This window comes from Astyanax mexicanus, chromosome 17 (assembly GCF_023375975.1).
Source record: "Astyanax mexicanus isolate ESR-SI-001 chromosome 17, AstMex3_surface, whole genome shotgun sequence".
Taxonomy (NCBI): Eukaryota; Metazoa; Chordata; class Actinopteri; order Characiformes; family Acestrorhamphidae; genus Astyanax; species Astyanax mexicanus.
The window spans coordinates 105,967-123,797 of NC_064424.1; the positions used below are offsets into that span (position 1 = coordinate 105,967).

Below are 17,831 nucleotides of genomic sequence, written 5' to 3' on the forward strand. Positions count from 1 at the left end.
CAATATCAGCCCATATTACCCAGCCCTGCTGCAGATCTGATCACCCTGTCAGATTTAATCAGACTCTCCAATCTAAAATTATTCTGAGAGGATTATATTAATAATTATAACGTCATTATTGTTTAAAATCTGTGAAAATAAAGTTAAATATAACAGAAATTCTGAGCTCAGAATCAGAAATACTCACTTGTCCTTTCAGCGTTAGCTCCTTTTCTAGGTCTTCAATTTTGGCTTTATACCTCTGAACATCAGCCTGGAGCTGCTCCTGAGCCTAAAACACAAAACCTTACAAATTAAATCAAACTTTAAAATGCAAAACAACAAATCGTTTTTTTACAAAGAAAACTATAGTGATAAAAAGTCTTAAAAAGATAAAGATTAAACTCATGTGACACCGGTGTGTCAGTGTGAATCTGATATTTTTCATTCTGATTTAGTTTTTGTTGTTATTACAGGGGGCTGTATGTTGATTACACTAATTAAGGCAAGCGGAAGAACTATTTTTCCCAGATCTTCAAACTTTAAAACGGGTAAATTTGACCGAGAACAGAACAGGAGGGATAAACCTTAGTTTAAAGCCACTGTTTGCAAAATAATAACTATTTAATGTTAAATGTTTAAGTAGAGCAGATTCAAATTCTTATATCTTATTTATGAAGATAAACAACCTGATTGTTATTATTATTATTATTATTGTAATACTACATAGATGTAAAAAAATATATAAAAATATAAAAAAGCAAAAGAAAAATACTGAAGTGATTTTTCTGGTGGTGAGGAGGTTAAAGCGTTACCTTGGCCTCCATCTCTGCGTCCAGCATCCCCCCCTTCTGCTCCTGCAGTAAAGCGTAGGCTCTCTGCAGGGCCTGGTACTCCCGGGTCAACTGCCTGAACCTCAGCTCCGATTCCTCCACAGCCAAACCCTGCAGAACCAGCAGAACCAGCAGAACATTCGTCAGAGAGGAGCAGGAGGCGTTATCTTTTTCTTATCATTTTTTAATTCCTCTAAGACACTAAATTAATAATGAACTTTTTACAACATCAAAATAGTAAAAAGCTCAAAACCACCAACAATAAGTTTCAACTTCACAGTAAATTTCCTTTATTTACAGATTTGAAGCAGATTCTGCTCTGAAAGCTGGAGACTCACCTCGTCTACGTCGTCATCAGGCGTCGCCGGAGTTCGATCCATCCGTACCGAGGCGATGGAGGAAGTTTCAGAATCCATCGACTCCTCGTCGTAACCGAAGAACGTGTCCACGACTATATGCCTCTAAATATAAACACAAGCAGAGTTCAGCACACGGAAATGATCCGGATTCACTGAGGAACTGAAGACTCAACTCCTACCTTGATTGGTCGATTTCGTTTATGACGCTTTTTCCTTAAGAGTTTTTCTCTGTCCTGAAACACAAAGAACCGACGACATCGTTACGCAACTCCACCGACTCCGACACCAGAACTACAGGAGAAAAGTCAATTTCCTGAAGGAAACGGTTTGTGCAGCTAAAATAGCTCCCACCGGTTGCTATGGTATCCCAGGTCATGGTATGGAGCTGCTAAGTGATTGCTATGGTGTTGGTAAGTGGTTGCTAGGTGGTTGATGAGGTGATGCCAGATGGTTGCTAAGGTGATATGGCATCCGCGCTGGTTGCTAAGGTGTTGCTAGGTGGTTGCTCAGACATTGCTATGGTGTCTATGGTGGTTGCTATGATATTGGTTAAGTGGTTGCTAGTTGGTTGATGAAGTGTTGCTAGGTGGCTGCTATGTTACTGCTATGGTATTCCTGGTGGTGGCTATGATACTGGTAAGTGGTTGCTAAGGTAGTTGCTAAGGCATAGCTATGTGGCTGCTAAAGTGTTGCTATGGTATCCATGGTGGTTGCTATGCTGTTGCTTAATTATTTGCTAAGTGATTATGGAGGAGTTGCTCTGGTATCCGTTTTGGTTGCTATGGAGTGGCTACTAAGTGGTTGCAGTTACCTGCTCTAACATGTTGTTTGAGTAATGGTTTTTATACAGTTTCAGATATTATGGGATGTTTTTATGCTCCACTTCACACTGCAGACTCTAATTAAACTCTATATTTACCTCAGTGCTGCTGACTGTACAGAAAATAAAGAGTCAGAACTGGACTAAGATTAAACCAGACGATACTGATCCAGTAAAACAGTCGTGTTTAAATTCACACTCACTCGCGTCAGCTCGTCGATCATGCTCTGCTGCTCCAGAACCTGCAGTTTGAGAAACTCGATCTCCTGATCATCGTGAGCCTGATCCAGATCATTCAGAGACTTCAGCTTCTTCAGCGGAGGATGAGAACTGATCTTCTCTTTCTGAATAAAGGAAAAAAATTAACCCAAAAACCGTGAGACTATAATAAATATTTAATCTGTTGTATTTGGGCAGTTTTGAGGGGGAACAGAATTAGCAGCCTGAATCCGTCCACTACTGCGTTCCTGTAACCAGCATCCTGTTTACTGCATTTTACAGGAGGGTAAAATATCAATATTGAGATATACTGTATCGTTTTCTTTTGCGATACATTATCAATACATTGTGTCAAAAATCTATATTTTTATTGAAACAGAAGCGCTCTAAATTCCCTAAGCCCCGCCCCAAAATTAGACTTTCTAAAGTTACTGCTTCGTTACTCCACATAGTGGCGCTATAATCAAATTAATAGAGTTAAACCTGCGGTGAAAAATATCAGTTGTTAAATTGTGTGAAAGTGAAACACCAATAAATCCATAATTCCTGGTATTTAATTATTTAGGAGTATTTAATTCTCTTCAGAAACACAGATCCTGTGAAATATCAGATAATTACCCTGTGAAATATCGAGTATCACAGAATGAAAGTATCGTGATAATATTGTTCTAATAAAATCATATGGCAGAATGTCTGTTGCACCATTTAAGCTGGAACAGGAAAACCTAACCCCCCCCAACAATAATCACTAGACCCTACAGGTAAACAGAGGGGCGGGGCTGGGTAGTGAAATGGGACAGTAAAGAGATAAAGAAGATCTGAAGAGGAGGAGGAGGACGGACCATCTCTGAGTTCTCTTTGCTGAGACTCTTCAGCTTCTCCTCCAGACGCTGCAGAGACTGACTCAGCTCATCGTTCTTCCTGTTCAGCAGCTTGTTTTTCTCCAGCAGAGGTTTACACTGTTTCTCCGCCTCCCGCACTCGCTTCAGCTGCAACCGCAAAAACACAGCAGCAAAATCACTTTACACAAAAAGCTCCACCTCTTTTCCAGCTCCTACCAATCAGAGCAGCAGCATCACATCTCAGCGGATTATTCACCTTTCACTACAACATAAAAAACGGGATACAGAAATATACAGAAGAGAATAGAAAAACAGAAATAAAATAGTTTCAAAAACACTTTACAATTATTATATGTTATCTATTAATACATTTAATTATATCTTTACTAAAATATAACATTAAATAATATATATATAAAAAAATCTGTTTCTAATGAACGTCACATCGGCCGGTCCTCCTCACTGCGAGACGAGACAGAGACGAGACAGAGACGAGACAGGACTGTACTACAATACTACAGGCTTCCTAAAATATAACCTGTTCTTTTACAATTAAAAAATTCCATTGTAAAACTTTTACAAACCAGTTCATTTCTTTCATCCCCCAGCAGGGTGTTCCGGTCCTCCAGTTTACGAATGCTGGAGTTCAGTTCAGCCATTCGCCTCTGGTTCCTCCTCATATCCTGAACCAGAGAAATAAACATTATTTCAGTCATTTATCTATTTCTGCTACAATCACAAAAATATTTCAATCTAAACTAATTTCATCAAAAAAACATGTTTGTGACAAATTAAAAAAGATCTCTTTGGGAGCGTCCAGCTCTTTTTATCAGTATGTGATCTCTGAGTTCAGAAATCTCGCCTTTGGTTCTTTGGTGTTAAATGATGATCGACTCTGCAGAGATTAACAAAGAAACTACTGTTGATTCTTCAACTGGAAAAATCCAATAAATAAATTCATCACAAAAATCAGATTTTCCAGCTGAATCACTTTTTTTCCATCCTGTTATAGAAAACAATTTTATCAAAAACATTCATTTGAAAACATGGTATAATAGTTAATAATTCGATCACTAAACCAGATTACTGACTTCAGATGTACCTATCACACATAAACTTCCTCAGAGTTCATCACTACACACCTCCAAACTACATGTAGTTTTAGAGTTCATCACTACACACCTCCAAACTACATGTAGTTTTAGAGTTCATCACTACACACCTCCAAACTTCATGTAGTTTTAGAGTTCATCACTACACACCTCCAAACTTCATGTAGTTTTAGAGTTCATCACTACCCACCTCTAAACTTCATGTAGTTTTAGTTCATCACTACACACCTCCAAACTTCATGTAGTTTTAGAGTTCATCACTACACACCTCCAAACTTCATGTAGTTTTAGAGTTCATCACTACCCACCTCTAAACTTCATGTAGTTTTAGAGTTCATCACTACACACCTCCAAACTTCATGTAGTTTTAGAGTTCATCACTACACACCTCCAAACTACATGTAGTTTTAGAGTTCATCACTACACACCTCCAAACTTCATGTAGTTTTAGAGTTCATCACTACCCACCTCTAAACTTCATGTAGTTTTAGTTCATCACTACACACCTCCAAACTTCATGTAGCTTCAGAATTCATCACTACACAGATCAAGAGATTCTGGACAATTATTCTCTTAACTTTATGGGAGAGTTTGAGGACGTGTTTCTCCTGTTTTTTACTGAACAGCAGGGCAGAAATTGAGCTCCATAAAGACCTGGAGGAGCGAGTTTGGTGTGAAAGAACTTGACTGGCCTGCAAAGAGTCCTAAACTCAACCTGATTAAACGTCACAGATGAGCTCAGAAATGTTCTTCCTGGAGAATGGTTTAAAATACTCATAAACACACTCCTAAACCCTGTGAAAAGCCTTTCCAGAGCAGCTGAAGCTGTTATAGCTGTAAATGTGATATTAAACTCTGTGGATTAAGAGTAGAATTACTCTAATATAAATGTGAGGTGAGGGAATGCGCTCAGGACGTGTTAAACGTACAGGATGTAAAATATGGAAATCTGTCTGATGTTGGTTCTGATTGGTTATTTCTCCTCACCGGACTCCCGCAGTGCTCTGCCCCGTCTCCGGCTCGTCCCGGGATCTCTCTCTTGGGGCTGCCCAGGTTACACTCCGCCTCCTTCACCAGGAACAGCTGCTCGTCCAGCGCCTCCTTCTGCAGCTGCAGCTTCTGCAGGAAGCCGGTGGCGGTCTCCAGCTCTTTCTCCAGAGAGAAGATCGTTCTGTCCTTCGCTTTAATCTCATCCACCTGCAACATCACACAGTCCTCCACTTCAGATTAGAGAGAAGAATATTATCACACAATATTTACAGATATATTTAGGACACATAATATTTATCACAATATATTGACATGCAGAACAAATGAACAGACGGATTATTAGAAACTGCTATTCTTATCATTTACTACACATTCAATTTTTGCTGCACTTCATCCTAAAAAAACTGGACTAACTACACTCTGTAATGAAATGTTCAGTGTTCTATAAACACTGATAATATTTTCCTTAATATACAGTACCAGTCAAACATCATAAATTCAGCGCTTTTTCATTATTTTTAAATGTTCTGTATTGTAGATTAATACTAAACTCAGTATTGAATCATTTAGTAAACAAAAAAGTGTTAAACAAACCAGAATATGTTTTATTCATTTATTTTAAATTCTTCATAGTATCTCCTCTTGTTTAGATGATCAGTTTTGAACATCTCTGCTGGATTTTCTCAGTCAGTTTTATGAGGTAGAGTCTCCTGGAATTCAGGCTTTCAGTTAACAGCTGTGCTGAACTCATCAAGAGTTAATTACTTGAATTTCTTGTCTCTTAATAAAGTGTTTGAGAGCATCAGTTAAAGTAAAGTAGTGAAGAGGTAGAGTTACAGGTATACAGTGAATAGTGAATATTTCAGTAGTATTTCGGTTTGATTAACACTGTTTTTAAGTTACTACATGATTCATAATCTGATAGATCACTTCACCATTCATAAATAAAAACACTGAATGAGAGTGAGTTTTATAAAAAGCTAGTGAGCTGATCAGTAGAGTTTAACAGCAGCGTTTCTCTGCTGGATGAGGGACAGAATGATTTTGTTATTTAAGGAGTGTCTGTTTCAGATTCGCTCCACATTTTCTAGATACAATCCGACGCACTGACCCTAATCTGCAGTTTATATGACCCACATCTTACCAGCCGGTGCAGTTTTACTGAGAGCAGACACTGAGTAAATTCTCATAATGCTGATTATTTAAAATAATAAAACCCCTCCCAACCTAAATGTGCAATTATTTAATTTAATTTTTCCTTGTCTGCAATTTAGATCTGTAGTTATTAACATTTATCCAATTATTTATAGAATAATCCAAAAAATATATAAATTTATTATCAGTTATTTCTTAAATACGTAATTCAATTCAATTTTAATTTATTTCTTTAGCACTTTTTACAACAGTTTCACCAAGCAGCTCTACAGAGTAGAACAGGTCCACGCCTCTTATGAGCAGCACCACAGAGATGCTGATTATTGTGGAAAAACTACCTTAAATTATAAGAAAGAACCTTTAGGAGAAACAAAGACTCAGTCAGAGAATCTCGACCCACTCGGGTCGACCCGCTGTTTTGTCAAACTGCCAAGAATATTATTATTGCAAAAATGCCTGTAAATATTATGATATTATTTTAGGGGAATATCGTTCAGCCCTACGGTCCGGAGTGGCTTCACCCAAACATCGATCCCTGCAGCAAGTGGGTCAGATGTGAGTGGAGGACGTATCTATACTGGTCTCTGCAGTGACTGGCGTTGGAACTCACCAGGCGGCGAATGTCTCGCTCGCAGTCCCACTTGATTTTGCTGATCTGCTCCTGGTGCGCCTGGTGTTCGGTGCGCAGATCTCCAGCCTTCATCTTATCGGCCTGGATCATGGTGCTCAGCGCCTCGTCCGTCTGACGCTTCGACGCCTTCAGCTCGGTGATCTCCTGCACCAGCTTCACGCGCTCCTGGTCGAAGAAGCGTCGCGCTTCCTCTCGCGCCTCCAGCGTCAGGGCGGTCCGGACCTTCTCTCCGCTGCCGTCGCGCAGAGCGCTGAGCGCCGTACGCAGACGCTGGATCTCGCCGTCCTTGATCTTGGCGGTGCGAGCGATCTCCTGCTCGTGCTGCCGGGTCAGAGACTCGCGCAGGGCGGCGAGCTCCTTCAGCTTCTCCTCGTGCCATCGAGCCCTCTGCTCAGTCAGCGCCGCCGTGTGCCGGTGCTGCTCCTGCTCACGGATTCGCTTCCCCTCCTGAACCTTATCCCTCTCAAGCTTATTCACCTGAAATAAAGCAGGTGTTCATTACAGGGAGACGTACTGGAGACACACTAAACATCAGGATACAGGGGTTATTATTCAGAACATCAGAAAGAGGAGAAGAAACAAAGAGGTTCCACACAACAGTATAGATTACGGTTCTGGTGATTCTGTATCTACTGTAACTGTAGATTAATTACAGAGCAGTACGGGTACAACAGATTACAGTGCTGGTGATTCTGTATCTACTGTAACTGTAGATTAATTACAGAGCAGTACGGGTACAACAGATTACAGTGCTGGTGATTCTGTATCTACTGTAACTGTAGATTAATTACAGAGCAGTACGGGTACAACAGATTACGGTGCTGGTGATTCTGTATCTACTGTAACTGTAGATTAATTACAGAGCAGTATGGGTACAACAGATTACAGCGCTGGTGATTCTGTATCTACTGTAACTGTAGATTAATTACAGAGCAGTACGGGTACAACAGATTACAGTGCTGGTGATTCTGTATCTACTGTAACTGTAGATTAATTACAGAGCAGTACGGGTACAACAGATTACGGTGCTGGAGATTCTGTATCTACTGTAACTGTAAATTAATTACAGAGCAGTACGGGTACAACAGATTACAGTGCTGGTGATTCTGTATCTACTGTAACTGTAGATTAATTACAGAGCAGTACGGGTACAACAGATTACGGTGCTGGTGATTCTGTATCTACTGTAACTGTAGATTAATTACAGAGCAGTACGGGTACAACAGATTACAGTGCTGGTGATTCTGTATCTACTGTAACTGTAGATTAACCCTTATTTATAAACACTAATAAAATGAATCTGACGGACGTTACTCTGCACAGAAGTGGACATCCAGTCAAAATTACCCCAAGAGCACAGCAGAGACTCATCAATGAGGTAACTAAACAAACTTCAGAAAGATCTCCTCAACACTCCACAGTAGAACTGGCTGTTTTGTTCTGTATTTTGGTAGAAACTGTAAACCCACCTTGCATTTTTCCTGGTGCAGCTCAATCTGAATGTCGGTTAGTTTGGACCTGAGATCTTCGTTGGCTGCCTGTAGGGCAGAGATAAGAGCTTCGGGCTTTTCGCCCTTGGGACGACCTTTCTTCGCCATTGGATCAAACGCTGCAAGTCCTCAGATGCTCTCACTTCTCCATTGTTTGAACATTTTAGAAAGAGTTTTCCAGTTTCGTCTTTTCCTCATCGTTCTGATGGACAGAACTCCTGCAGGACAGAAGAAGAAGATCAGACTGAGAACATCACAGAGAAAATGAAGCTTTAGTTTCAGTTCCTACTAAACAATACTGGCAGCAGAAACTATTTGTCTGAAAAGGTAAATAAAGCACCGGCTGCAGTAAAATGACTCTTTTAAGCAGCGTTTCCTCTAACAGAGGGATCATACTGTACTGTTCCTAAAATAATATCACTATTTTTTTTACAATAATAATGTTCTTGGCGATTTGACAAATTTAAATGTTTAAAATAAAACATTTTAAAAATTCACTACTGCAAAAATAAAAGTTAAAGTTTAAGGTAATGTAAATAAATAATACAGGACAGATATAATCTGTATCTAGTAGATATTATTGTTTAATAACAACAGTGTGAATTCTTACCCTGATGATCCACACAGCCTTAAAATAATATCACGATAATTCAGGGATTTAATGTGATATAAAACGAACTAAAATATTTTAGTATTATTGCGTATGATACGATATAATGCAGCGCTAAAATATAGTATCGATTTTTAATTATTAGTTTAGATGTAAAGATTTGTGGAATATTTTTCAGTTTTGTATAACAGATAGAACAGTGCTCCGTGTGATGCGAGTAAAAGGAAGATTAAAGGATAATTGATTAATTGATTGATTTGTATTTTAAATGTTGTAGACTCTGACCTTCTTCTTGTTACGTAACCGGAGTAAATCGGTGATGTAACGCTGATTAACGTTAATCTGGAAGATGGAGATAAGAGTTCTGCACGTGTCTGACTGGATCCAGCACTTCTGGAGATAATCTCCTCCCAGCTGTCGGTGATCACACGCCTTTTAAAGTCTGCCGGCACTTTCTCTGATCTCACTGTTACTGCTGTAGTGGTGTTACTGGTGTTCAGTGGTGTTACTGGTGTTCAGTGGTGTTACTGGTGTTCAGTGGTGTTACTGCTGTAGTGGTGTTACTGGTGGTGTTCAGTGGTGTTACTGCTGTAGTGGTGTTACGGGTGTCCAGTGGTGTTACTGCTGTAGTGGTGTTACTGCTGTAGTGGTGTTACTGGTGTTCAGTGGTGTTACTGGTGTTCAGTGGTGTTACTGCTGTAGTGGTGTTACGGGTGTTCAGTGGTGTTACTGGTGGTGTTCAGTGGTGTTACTGCTGTAGTGGTGTTACGGGTGTCCAGTGGTGTTACTGCTGTAGTGGTGTTACTGCTGTAGTGGTGTTACGGGTGTCCAGTGGTGTTACTGGTGGTGTTCAGTGGTGTTACTGCTGTAGTGGTGTTACGAGTGTCCAGTGGTGTTACTGGTGGTGTTCAGAGGTGTTACTGCTGTAGTGGTGTTACGGGTGTTCAGTGGTGTTACTGGTGATGTTACTGGTGTTCAGTGGTGTTACTGGTGTTCAGAGGTGTTACTGCTGTAGTGGTGTTACTGGTGTTCAGTGGTGTTACTGGTGGTGTTCAGTGGTGTTACTGCTGTAGTGGTGTTACTGGTGTTCAGTGGTGTTACTGGTGGTGTTCAGTGGTGTTACTGCTGTAGGGGTGTTACTGGTGTTCAGTGGTGTTACTGCTGTAGTGGTGTTACGGGTGTCCAGTGGTGTTACTGGTGGTGTTCAGTGGTGTTACTGCTGTAGTGGTGTTACGGGTGTCCAGTGGTGTTACTGGTGGTGTTCAGTGGTGTTACTGCTGTAGTGGTGTTACGGGTGTCCAGTGGTGTTACTGGTGGTGTTCAGTGGTGTTACTGCTGTAGTGGTGTTACTGCTGTAGTGGTGTTACGGGTGTCCAGTGGTGTTACTGGTGGTGTTCAGTGGTGTTACTGCTGTAGTGGTGTTACGGGTGTCCAGTGGTGTTACTGGTGGTGTTCAGTGGTGTTACTGCTGTAGTGGTGTTACTGCTGTAGTGGTGTTACGGGTGTCCAGTGGTGTTACTGGTGGTGTTCAGTGGTGTTACTGCTGTAGTGGTGTTACGGGTGTCCAGTGGTGTTACTGGTGGTGTTCAGTGGTGTTACTGCTGTAGTGGTGTTACTGGTGTTCAGTGGTGTTACTGGTGTTCAGTGGTGTTACTGCTGTAGTGGTGTTACGGGTGTTCAGTGGTGTTACTGGTGGTGTTCAGTGGTGTTACTGCTGTAGTGGTGTTACGGGTGTTCAGTGGTGTTACTGGTGGTGTTCAGTGGTGTTACTGCTGTAGTGGTGTTACTGGTGTTCAGTGGTGTTATTGGTTCAGGATGAACTGTGAATTCATCTCCAAACTTCAACCACAGTTGAGTGGAGCTCAGTTTTCACCTGACTGGCTCAAATTTTTCTCTCCTCAGTTTCAGACGATACAATATTATTCCAATATTATAAAACAAATGATAAAATTTATAAAAAACTGAGAAAAACAAAAAGAAACGCTCAAAACTGATTTCCTTTATTCACCTGAAAATAACAGAATTTATAGAAATCTAGAATTGAAAGTGTTCAGAGGTTTATTAATATCTCATTAACAAGGTTTTTTATTTTATTTTAATATAATAAGAGAAATTTACGTGAAAATACTAATACGTGAAAGAAGGCGGGAAAGAAGGGAAAATACGGTAGTTTTCCGGCCAAAACAGAAGACTTGATAGGTATGAACTAAGATCTACATTATCCAGCACGGAAAAACAGTTAGCACTGACAGTTAGCCATTAGCTACAGCAGATAATCTGCTAATATAAGCTTCAAAATAAAAGTACTTAAGACAGATTGTATTAATAAAAGTAATTTAAAAAAGAGAACTTCAAGTGTTTTATTTTATTTAGACTTTACTGAGTAAACTCTTGATCAAAATATGGTCAAATATCTAAATTCTGTTAATATCTGCATCTCATTTTAAAGAAGGTTTGGAATATTTTATTATTACAGAGCAGCATTTTTTTAGTAATGTAAAAACACCTGCGCTCTATCTTACACCCTGCACAAAGTGTGCTGTTAATGCTCATTACTATCTTACACTCCACCAACACTCTATTTTCACTCCTTCCTCCTGTCTGGTTTAAACAGCAGCAGAGCTTCTGAATATATCTACACTGATGGGCGTGGTGTTCTGGAAATGAGGTGTGTTCAGGTACATTTCTGTACATTTTCATAGCAAAAAACAAACTTTTACATCAACAATAAACAGAATAGTAAATAAAATAACATTGCTGTTCCCGTAAATGAGCTGCTGGAGCTCCTTCACAGCGTCAACCAGCAGCTCAGTTTCCTCTGCTGAGAAGAGTTTGTTGAACACGTCCAGGTAGCTGCACCGTTACAATAGCAATCCACCAAAGTCAGAGCTCACCTGACTCTTAAAGAAAATGATGAAGTGAAATAAATTCTTTGTCTTGTGTTCAGCTCTAAAAGGAGCTAGTTGAGTACAGTTAAAACCCGTCTGTATAAAGGTGTAACAGAACTGGGTCAGACCGACTCCGCCTACACTGTGGTCTGGGGCCACATGTGGACATGAGTGTGGGCACAGACAGGCCACGCCCACTAATTCTGTATTAACCTAGAAACAGCTGGAGCTGCAGGAGCTGCCAGACGTCAAAAGTTCATTCCTGCATTTCATAATCAGATTATTCCCCGCTCACCTTTCCTCCTCTCATACACACTCAGCCAATCACTGCTCAGATCCTCACCACTGTGCTATCCCACACTCAGCCAATCACTGCTCAGATCCTCACCACTGTGCTATCCCACACTCAGCCAATCACTGCTCAGATCCTCACCACTGTGCTATCCCACACTCAGCCAATCACTGCTCAGATCCTCACCACTGTGCTATCCCACACTCAGCCAATCACTGCTCAGATCCTCACCACTGTGCTATCCCACACTCAGCCAATCACTGCTCAGATCTTCACCACTGCACTATCCCACACTCAGCCAAGACACGCCCATTCTACAGCCTCCTGTTTCTGTTCACCTGGAAACCAGACTCAGACTCGTCCCTCAGACTTTCAGACAAAAGACACATGATCCAGAGACCACGCCCCCCCTGCTCATCAGAAACACCAGATATACATACAGGACCATTCAAAAATCTGATTAAACCGTCTTATTCAGTGTTTTTATTTTTTTCATTTTCTACACAGTAAATGAACAGTGAAGTGATCTATCAGATTATGAAGGAACACATAAGGAATCATGTAGAAACTTAAAAACAGTGTTAAACAAACCTAAATACTCTGTGAAGTATTTAGATACTCTTATCTGGGGAGCTGTTTGTTAACTTGTGGTTTCTAAGGCTGGTAATTTTGATAAACTTATCCTGTACAACAGAGGAAACTCTCGCTCTTCTATCCTTTCCTGGGGTGGTCCTGATGAGGGCCATCATAACGAGTTTTATGGTCTGTGTGGTGACTGTACTTAAGGATACTTTCAAAGTTCCTGAAATTCTTCTTTTCGAATTGATTGACCTTCACTTTCAAATATTTTTCTTTATTTAGTTGAGTAGTTGCTGCTTCTCATAATCTGGATTAGAACATTACTCAAATATTCCCTATTCACTGTATACCTGTAACTCTACCTCTTCACTACTTTACTTTAACTGATGCTCTCAAACACTTTATTAAGAGACAAGAAATTCAAGTAATTAACTCTTGATGAGTTCAGCACAGCTGTTAACTGAAAGCCTGAATTCCAGGAGACTCTACCTCATAAAACTGACTGAGAAAATCCAGCAGAGATGTTCAAAACTGATCATCTAAACAAAAGGAGCTACTATGAAGAAAAACATAAAACATATTCTCTTTTTGTTTATAATTTTATTTCAAATTTTTCCACATTTCTCCCCAATTTACACGCCCAATTACCCAACCCACTCACTAGGACTTCCCCTATCACTAGTGATGCCCCAACACACCAGGAGAGTGAAGACTAACACATGCTTCCTCTGATACATGTGAAGTCAGCCACCGCTTCTTTTTGAGCTGCTGCTGATGCTGTAGCATTACCGAGCAGCATCACAGCGCTAACGCTTGGAGGAAAGCGCAGCGACTCGGTTCTGATACATCAGCTCACAGACGCCCTGTGCTGCAGACATCACCCTAGGAGTGATGTGGGGAGAGAGCGCCATCTACTGTACTGTACCCACCCAGAGGGAGCAGGACCAACTGTGCTCACTCTGAGCTTCGGCAGCTTGATGGTAAAGCTGCATGAGCGGGATTCAAACCTGCGACCTCCTGCTCATAGTGGCAGCGCTTTAGACCACTGGACCACTCGGTGCAATATTCTGGTTTGTTTAACACTTTTTTGTTTAGTTAATAAATATTTTTCTTCATAGTTTAGATGAGTTTAGTATTAATCTACAATACAGAACATTTTTAAATAATAAAAAATAGCCAAACTTTTAACTGAACACGGTTCTGCTGAAAAGATTAAGGACATTTTGAAACTCTTTTAACAGGCGTTGTGCTCTGTCGACTTGAGAGGAGAGAGAGGAGAGAGAGGAGCATCCAGATTGTTATCAGTATCAGTTCAGTCTGTATCTCTGATGGTTTGGAGTTGTGGGCAGCTTAGTTTACACATCTGGAAAATAACCATCAATGCTGTTCTAAAGTACAAAGAGGCTTTAGATCAGTACTCTGGGATCTATCTTACACCCTTTGTAAGGCTTGTCGTGATGCTCATTGCTATCTTACCCCCTTTCTCCTGCCTGGTTTAAACAGCAGCAGAGCTTCTGAATATATCTACACTGATGGGCGTGGTGTTCTGGAAATGAGGTGTGTTCAGGTACATTTCTGGAGTTTTATCTTGTTTATCTTGGTAACAGAAAACACAGGAGCTCCACTGACTGAATACAACCTAGACAGATGCCAACAGTCAGACGTTCATCGCTATCTCGGTAACACAGGCGCGCTGAGCCGAGCGTACACCCCCACTTATTACACACACATGAACACACAGCAGGTAATGATAATGATATTATCACGATACTGTGATTCTGTGATACTCGATATTTCACATTTCATGTATCTGTGTTTCTGAAGATACTCCTAAATAATAAAATACCAGGAATTAGTGCTGGAAAATACGAACAAATTTATATCACAGTATTTAAAGTCTCATGATGTGCAGAATTTATCGTGTTTTGTGTTTTTAAAAATCAGATTCTAATCCTCTTTTAATACATTAATATGATTTTAATAAGTTACTGTTGTTTACAAAACAGAAAAAAACTTACTTTGTTTCTATTTAATGTTTAAAACTGTTACACTATAAAAAGTATTAAAAGTTTGACAAGAATATTTTTAACACAAAAACACACTGAAATATTGTGATATTATCTTAGGGCCATAACGCCCAGCCCAGCCCTTAATACCAGCATATTATTATAATTCATCACTGTGGGAATCTGATGTGAAACTTACACAAACATAATATGCAGTATGAACATATATTAGATTGTCATAAATTAAATATATGGTCATACACAGTAAAAACACATATGTACGAAAATATGCAAACTATATACAAAACCTTTTATAATATACCTCTTTATATATTACATAAATTGACATATGTCTGGCCCATATATATATGCATGGTCATGTATGTAAAATACAGTATGGTATGTATCATAGAAATGCTACATATATGATCTACCATAAGAATATGCCTCATATATATTTACAATATGTACACATATAAATATTATAATGGGTATTTCATTCATATATGTTATAAACGAATATCTAGATATATCCAGATAATATATCAGCTATAAATAGATAACATATATGGAAACACCACTCTTGATATAGAGACAGCTATGATATATTTTGTATTCTCATGCTGCAGTTTGTGGGTTTATATGTTGAATCTGCGGCGGATTTGCTGTTTTATTTGTTACGGTAACGTAACGCTAAAACCGCGGCCTGCTGGGTAACGGTACGGATGCGCTTTAAAAATGCCCGGATGCTGAAATACGTGCTACAATATTTTCCTGCGCGCTTTAATAACAGTCTGCTTATAATTTCTGCGCGTTATATTCAGATTTATACAGTAAGAAACAGATATAAATATATACACTGTATCTCAGAGCGCGGAAACCCGTTGGCGTAAACGACCCCCGGTTAGCCCACGAGCCTCACCGGAGCCATGTTCTAACGGTGATAACGATACAATGTATCCTGTTCTATAAATGATATCCCGCGCGACGATACAAATGTACCTATAATACAGTAAAACAAAAGATAAAAGCGCCGCTTACCGAAAACCGAGGAGAACCGGAGAACCGAGGCCCGCCGACCTCAAACCCAAACCCGGATCCACAGCGCGAGAACCGACCCCCCCCGACCCGCTCAGCATCAGCAGCCGCACAATGCAGCCCCGGTCCTCCCATCACACCTGTACTGCGGCAAGCCCCGCCCACACTGCCGCCATTGGCCGGTTAGCTGCTTCCTCCTGCGCTGCTATTGGCCAGTTATTTCTCTGCTGTGGATCTTTAGTGTAGCACATTATTCTCAGTGTTTACACTTCAAAACGATCAGTTTGTCTGATTTTGCTATTTATAGGTTTATGTTTGAGTAAAATGAACATTGTTGTTTTATTCTATAAACTACAGACAACATTTCTCCCAAATTCCAAATAAAAATATTCTCATTTAGAGCATTTATTTACAGAAAATGAAAAATAAAAAAGCTTTCAGACCTCAAATAATGCAAAGAAAACTTCATTTAGAAAATGTTTTTTTTATTTTGCAAAATTGATACAAATTAAATGGCCAAATTGTGCATCTGTGTCATGTGACTCGTTATTATTATTAGAATGAGGATCAGGGCTGTTAAATTTGGTGTTTTGGGTTTAATTCTCTCATACTGACCAATGGATATTCATACAGCAGTTTATCAGGATGGGTTCCTCTCAACTCCATCTGCATTAAACCCTCCTAGAAGGAGCCTCTTCTAAAGCTGGTAAATAAAAAAAAAGCCTGCAAACAGTTTAGTGAAGATGAGCAGTCCAAGAGCCTGGATTACTGCAACCGTGTCCTGTAGTCTGACGAGATCAAGATAAAGGTGTTTGTCTCTGATGGCATCCAGTATGAGTGGTGGTGTCCTGGTGAAGAGTACCAAGACAACTGTCCCTAGTCAAGCATGGTGGTGGTAGCATCATGGTGTAGGGCTGTATGAGAGCTGCCAGCACTGGGGAGCTGAACTCCAACATGTGCTGTAAGATTCTGACACAGAGCGTGATCCTTTACCTCAAGGGAGTAGCAGCAAATTCTGGGTCCTGTACACTCTCAATGTCAGTGCGCCCCTATCCATACCAGTACACAAGAAACTTGAACAAAAAAACAAATCAGGATTTTCATGGGCCCCGCTCCCTACTCGGGCCCTGGGTAGTCAGATCCACTTTTCCCCCCAATACCACGCCTGTGTTTTACCTTCAGAAACTACTGGGCTGTATTGCAGTTTTTCAACACGATAACAACTGCAAACACAAACTCACCTCTCAGAAGAAAACTGCTCTATTGAGCATCTGTGGGGCATCCTCAAACAGAAAGTGGAAGATCCCAAGATCTCTAACATCCACCAGCTACGTGATTATCATGAAAGAGTAAAGGAGGATCCAGATATAACCTGTGAAACTCTGATGAGCTCCACAACCAAGAAAGTTCAGGCAGGACTGGATAATAATGGTGATCACAAAATAATCACATAGTTTTACTTCTGTTGCAGTGGTTTAGACATATTAGAATTATTTTGAGGAACCATAAATTTACACTGTAATAAAAGCTGTAAAATAAATAATTTACACTGTATTAAAGTGTCGTATCCTCAGTGTTTCATATTAAAATATAATAAATATTAATAATAATGTGAGGAGTGTACTTAGTGCTGTGATTTTATTTATCTATTCTCTGAGGAGGCTGTTATTCACGCGCAGTCCTTCTGACGTGTTGAGCTATTAGCCAATCAGGGCGCGGGAAGCGGAAAACGGGCGGGAAATAAAACCCTGTATCTCTGCAGAGAGGGGTTGTAGTGACGCCGCGAGCCCCGCCCTCCGCGCGCTGAGGATGAGCTCACCGTATCACCGAATACAAACCCAGCACTGTATATCTCTCTATCTATATACATACATATATACAAATATATATATAAATATCTCTATATATAATCATCCCGGTACCGGGGATCTGACCGCGCGCAGAACCGGGTTTAACAGAACCGCGGAGACTCTACAGATCTTACCGCG

The 17,831-nt window shown here is 40.2% G+C and overlaps 1 protein-coding gene across 1 annotated transcript in view; it reads right to left on the reverse strand.

Moving 5' to 3' along the window:
• jakmip2 (janus kinase and microtubule interacting protein 2) overlaps positions 1–15,957 on the reverse strand; it is a 28,390-nt gene extending 12,433 nt beyond the window's left edge. Inside the window, exons 1-11 of the mRNA XM_049466389.1 lie at positions 15,847–15,957; positions 8,410–8,648; positions 6,920–7,417; positions 5,152–5,361; positions 3,637–3,735; positions 3,053–3,199; positions 2,195–2,335; positions 1,351–1,404; positions 1,151–1,273; positions 795–923; positions 188–271 (exon numbers count right to left, since the gene is read on the reverse strand). Of these exons, the coding sequence (XP_049322346.1) occupies positions 188–271; positions 795–923; positions 1,151–1,273; positions 1,351–1,404; positions 2,195–2,335; positions 3,053–3,199; positions 3,637–3,735; positions 5,152–5,361; positions 6,920–7,417; positions 8,410–8,538 (1,614 nt within the window). The 5' untranslated portion in view covers positions 8,539–8,648; positions 15,847–15,957. The remainder of the gene's footprint in view (positions 1–187; positions 272–794; positions 924–1,150; positions 1,274–1,350; positions 1,405–2,194; positions 2,336–3,052; positions 3,200–3,636; positions 3,736–5,151; positions 5,362–6,919; positions 7,418–8,409; positions 8,649–15,846) is intronic.
• Positions 15,958–17,831: the final 1,874 nt, after the last annotated feature.